Here is a 6000-nt window from a genome sequence, read left to right as displayed (position 1 = left end):
ATCACTCAAAAGGCTGAAAAATCTGATCTACAGCAGCTGGGGTATATTCTGACCTGGAGGGGTATAATCTGGACTGGTCCAATTTGTACCCCGGGGTATAGTTCGGGCTAGGCCAGAATATACCCAAGGTATAATCTGGCCTAGGCCACTTTAACCCCGGGTATACAGGGCGGGGGGTTAATGTGGCCTGTTACACCAGGACCCACAGCATACCCAGGAAGCAACAGGAGTCATACGTCACAGGGGAGTGAACTTTTTTTTTCACCTATTGTCAGTGGCAGAGCGTGTACCCGTAGTTCTGTGCCCCCTAATGATATTAATGAGAAAAGTGAATGCGAATAAAGCAATCGTTAAGCTACTATGAACAACAAGATGCAAAACATTCATACCTGCTGGATTTCTTTAGTTTTCCATATCACATTAACTTAAGAGGCTACACTTTCCTTATGTAGCAGCACCATTCGGCTGTTGTCGGTTAAGTAATGTAGCCCTGGCCCTACGGCAATGGTCTAGTGGCCATGTTTATACCCTAAACACAAGCTTTCATGGATCTGTAATGTCAGCTATGCTATCCCATTTGTACCTGCTATCAATGCTTAGAAAGAGAGCCAGTGAACCTTTAAAGGGAATCTGTCACCCCGAGACGTATATGACCTATTAATATGGGCATACAGGTAATAGAAATGTTACACTAGTCCTACCTGTATGCCTTATTTTAGCGGCAGTCTTGCTGTTGAGAAATGTTATATTCTTTCTGTATGCTAATGTCCCCCCTGTCCTCATTACAATACTACACCCCTCCCACGCAAATCAGTTAAGGCCCCAGAATCCTCCGCCCTGCAGTACCTCAAAAATACATACCTCTCTTCTGCGCAGACGAGTCACTGTAACCTCCAAAGTGCACGCCGATAATATGCTCTCCCCACTTCCTCCCTGCACAGTCACCACTAGGAACCCTGTGTACATAGCAATGACTATGGAGGGAGGAAGTGGGGAGAGCATCTTATCGTCAAGCACACCGTAGGTCACTGGAGTGGAAGTCACTGGCGCCTGCACAAAAGACCCCTGAATGCAGTGCCCAGAGAAGGGACGAAGAGGTATGGATATTTGAGGGCGTGCAGGCACAGGTTTCCAGGGTTGCAACTGATGTGCATGGGAGGTGGGGTGGGTAGTATTACAATGAAGATGCCCATATTAATAGGTCACATACGTCAGGGGAAGAGGGGCAACAGATTCCCTTTAATGCTCATGTAAATGTATAAAGTTATTTTCTGAATGTTAGGTCCAGTAAATTGGTAAATGGGAACAGAAGGTGTTGAAGCAGATTGGATCATGCTTTGTGGTTGAGCATGTGCACCTTCCTTATATCATTTCCCACCTTACCAGTAGCTTTATATAATTGTACCCAAAGGCTCAGTCTCCTTAGTTTGTGGATCAAGCAGTTTAAAAACATCACATTTGCAGTTGTGCAAAAATGTTGGTGTTTTCACACCAGGTCTGACAGCCTTTTTAAAAGTGGGCAGAAATTATTGGGAGAGGACACAGCCAGACTGCCTACAGTTGCCACTAGAAAGGAAATGTATTCAGGTGCCATTAAATATAATAATAGATCTCCAATTAGTGCCCCTACACATGATACAGAAGCAGGTTCCTTAAAAAAATAAATTAATAAAACCATTACGCAGAAACACTTGACAAAAAATCTTTTGTACCATAATCAGCTTTGGAAGCATAGACTTGAGTCTACATCTGCTCCCCCAGGTTGTGGGCTGTAACTGAGCATGATGTTAAAACTTTTTCCCCTTATGGAACAGTACAGAGCATGTACAGTCTGTACAGCCCTGCCATGATCGGCTTGGAGCTCCTGCACATGCATAGTGGGTTTAGTTGCTATACAAAACTGACAGCTGTGGTTCAAGTGTTTGTAATAGGAAGAAGTAGAACTGGTTTCTGAGCATGTGCAGAACTGCACATTCCTGTTGATAGCATATTTTGGATTAGACAAAGTGACAGCCTACTGACAGTTCAAAATGGGACTGACATCTCGAACCAGGATCATAAGTGTACAAGACATCAAGGCTCCTGCACCTTATGGCCATGGTCTTTTACTATATAAAAAAAACAAACAAAACAAAACTAGAAATGGAACAATTATAAAGCTACTTGAACATCTAGTAGAAAATCTAGTTCAGACAAAAAATGGAGCCATAGATAACCATTTCCTTATTTTTGCTACACAAAGACCATGTTACGTCACAAATATTTTTTAGTGTTTCTACATATGAGAAAAATACAGTCCTAATTCCTAAGCTCTATGACCATGTGGGTATTTATAACCGATGAAAAGACAGAAAAAAAATCACATGATATGAAGCTGAAGAACGGCAAAAGACCAAATTGTGAATGAGATTAATGACAACTCCCAAGGCTTTCTGGCATGCCCAAGGAGACACAGTTAATACTTATTCTCCCCGGATATCCCCTTTAACCACTCCATGACCGGAGGTATTTTTGGTTTTGTGTTTTCGTTTTTTGCTCCCCTTCTTCCCAGAGCCATAACTTTTTTTATTTTTCCATCAATATGGCCATGTGAGAGCTTGCTTTTAGTGGGACGAGTTGTACTTTTGAACGACACCATTGGTTTCAGCATATCGTGTCCTGAAAAACGGGAAAAAAATTCCAAGTGTGGTGAATTTGCAAAAAAAAGTGCAATTCCAGAGATTTTGTTTTGCTTTTTTACTAGGTTCACTAAATACGAAAACTGACCTGCCACTATGATTCTCCTGGTCACTACGAGTTCATATACACCAAACACGTCTTTTTTATCCAAGTGGTGAAAAAAATTTCAAAACTGTTTAAAAAAAAAAACAAAAAAACACAAATTGCGCCATATTCTGATACCTGTAGCGTCTCCATTTTTTGTGATCACGGGTCGACTGAGGGCTTATTTTTGTGCGCCAAGCTGACGTTTTTAATGATACCATTTTGGCGCAGATACGTTCTTTTGATCGCCCACGGCGACCAATAAAACTTAATTCTGCCGTTCTGACTTTTTTTCTCGCTATGCCGTTTAGCGATCAGGTTAATCCTTTTTTTATTGATCGATCGGGCGATTCTGAACCCGGCGATACCAAATGTGCATATTTGATTTTTTATTATTGTTTTATTTTGAATGGGACAAAAGGGGGGTGATTTTAACTTTTATATTTTTTATGTTTTTAAAAACTTTTTTTTTTCCACTTTTAGCGTGCTTTAGTAGTCTCCATGGGAGACTAAAAGCTGCCATACCCCAAATGGCTCTGCTACATGCAGGCGATGATCAGATTGCCTGTGTGTAGCAGAATACCTCACTTGCTATGATCGCCGACCATCGGGTGGCAATCATAGCAATCAATCAGGACAACCGTAGAAGTCTCCAGGAGATCTCTGGTTGCCATGATGACGCATCGGTGACGTGACGGAGGGCACCGATGGGCGAATTTCCGGCGCGATTGTCGGATATGCATGTTAAATGCCGCTGTCAGGGTTAACAGCCGTGGGTAGATCAAAACAGCTGACGTGCCGGGAAAGATGTGGGCTCACCGCCGGAGCCCACATCAAAGGGAGGGAGTCAGACGTGGGCGTACTGTTGCACCCAACGTTGGAAAGGGGTTACCTAGTGTATATATCGTACTGTAGAAAATTGGAGGCACAATCTCTACTTAACACTGACACTAAACAAAAGACAAAAATTGGACACATCTATAGTTAAGAAACCTTTATGGTGAAATGTCTGAATTTAAACATAACATATAAAAGTAATAACATTCATTCAATGTAAAAATACAGTTTGAATCTTGTATGGTATGTTACTTCTGATGAGGCTCAGATTATTAACATACTGGAAGCCGGCTCACAGCCTTCAGCGTCACCCATTCCCAGAATTTTTGGTAACTATGGGCATCTTTTGGATGCACAGCTGCCAAATACTGGACAAACTCTCTCCTTGTTCAATCTTTGTTTTTTATAAGTCAGTGTTTTAAAAACAAACACATAATATTGTACAAGATCTGCATAAACGTCTGCTCATCGAGTGCACGCAATGCAGGGTGATGGACCTTAGCTTTGTACTACGCCCTTTCCCTTCTTTTTCTTCTTGATTTTCTCTTGTCTTGTAGGTTTATTAGTCTCATTCTTGCCTTCTGCATTAGGTTTGTTTTTCTTATTTGTTGGTGCCCCTGCTAAGGTCTCCTGAGCTTTACCTCCCTGTTGTCCGAGCTTCTTTTTCTTCTTAGCTTTTGCCAGTGTTGCAGGTTCCTCATTCTTGCCTTTGCCTTCTGAATTAAGCTTGGCTTTTTTACCTGTTGGAGCCTCTTTAGAGTTCTCCTGGACTACACCTTTCTTTTGTTTTAATTTTTTCTTCTTCTTAGTCTTCTCTAGTGCTGCAGGTTCCCCGCTTTTGCCCTTGCATTCAGAGCCAAGTTTGGCCTTCTTACTTGTTGGAGCCTCTGCAGAGTTCTCTCGAGTTCCACCTTCCTGTTCTAATTTCCGTTTCTTCTTGTTCTTCTTTTTCTTAGATTTACTACTTCCTTGCTGTGCCGAGACCTCCATTTTGTCTTCTCCACAACTCACCTTCTGCTCTTCAGCAGGTGTGGCCTTCTTTCTATTCTTCCGTTTTTTGGTTTCTGGTAAGAATCCTTTTTTTTTCGAAGTATTATTTTGCATTTCTGGAGCAACTTCAGGGACAACTTTTGTTTTTTCTTTTTTTGGACGTCTAGAATCAAGTAAAAAAATACAAACAAAACACATATTAATTTTTAACTACCAAACCGGATTCAACTGTCTTCACATTATCTTTTTCTTTTCATTTACTAATATGTTTAGAAAAGGTAATATTTTTTACCCTGTGGTGGGCAGTCCACTACCAGTAAAAAAAAAAAAAAGTAATAACTAACTGCAAGGTCACGCTATACTGGGCTTATTTGTAATTATAGGACTTTAGGGGAGCGGTTTACAAAAAACCCACTAGGATATTTTAATTTACCAAGACAAGTTTGCTTCATTTTTTTGAATATTAGATGAAGAACAATTAAAAATGTAGGTGGTGTTTAACAGAGCTCCTTACAACACAAGCCATACTTGGAAACACAAAAATTTTTTTTTTAAAGAGAATCAGTCAGCAGTTTTATTTGCTATATAAATTGAAAACAGCACAGCATAATATAGAACAACAAAGCCTGAATCCAGCGATGTGTAAATACAGCATTTTTCAGACTATAAAAGATGCAGTTTTTCCTCCAAAAATGTGGAGGAAAATGGGGGGTGCGTGTTATAATCCGGATGTACCTGCTGTGGATGGGGAGCGGCAGCGGTGGAGCAGCGGGTCACAGGAGCTCTCTGTGGCTAACTTCTGTGCCCGCTGCTAAAGAGAAATTAATATTCATTGCTCTCCATGCCCATGGGCATGGAGAGCAGCGGATATTCATTTCTCTTTAATAGCAGACACGCTGTTAGCCGCAGCTGACTGCTTTATTCAGCTGCTGGGCATTCAAGTGTGCCCATTACTTAAGGGAATGAATATTCACTGCTCTCCACTCTCATAGGTGTGGAGAGCAGTGAATATTAATTGATCTTTAATTGGCGTGCACAGAAGTAACAGCCTCTGGCTTCCAGCAGCTGCTGGGCGATCACGTGTGCCTGCTACTAAAGGGAATGAATATTCACTGCTCTCCACTCCCATGCGCATGGAGAGCAGTGAATATTCATTCCCTTTAGTAGCGGGCACACATGAACGCCCGACAGCTGCTGTAAGCCGGTGGCTGCGGCTAACACTGTGCCAGCTATTAACCCCTTCACGACATGTGCCGTACTAGTACTGCGCATGTCATGTCCCTACCCCTTCGATGTGGGCTCTGGCGCTGAGCCCACATCTTTCACGCCACAAGTCAGCTGTTATGTACAGCTGACATGTGCACGGAACAGCCGCGAGTGGAATCGCGATCCACCTGCGGCTATTAACCC

At 42.0% G+C, this 6000-nt stretch overlaps 1 protein-coding gene across 2 annotated transcripts in view; it reads right to left on the bottom strand.

Moving 5' to 3' along the window:
- Positions 1-3742: 3742 nt before the first annotated feature.
- The window catches only part of MYBBP1A (MYB binding protein 1a), a 121803-nt gene continuing 119545 nt past the window's right edge, over positions 3743-6000 (bottom strand). For both annotated transcript variants that reach the window (XM_077296482.1, XM_077296481.1), the window contains exon 27: positions 3743-4753. In XM_077296482.1, coding sequence (XP_077152597.1) covers positions 4099-4753 — 655 coding nt within the window. In that variant the 3' untranslated portion in view covers positions 3743-4098. The remainder of the gene's footprint in view (positions 4754-6000) is intronic.

The sequence above is a fragment of the Ranitomeya variabilis genome, chromosome 3, assembly GCF_051348905.1.
Source record: "Ranitomeya variabilis isolate aRanVar5 chromosome 3, aRanVar5.hap1, whole genome shotgun sequence".
Lineage (NCBI taxonomy): Eukaryota > Metazoa > Chordata > Amphibia > Anura > Dendrobatidae > Ranitomeya > Ranitomeya variabilis.
Note: the sequence above shows the minus strand (reverse complement) of the source record. Positions and strands in the feature narration are given on the sequence as shown.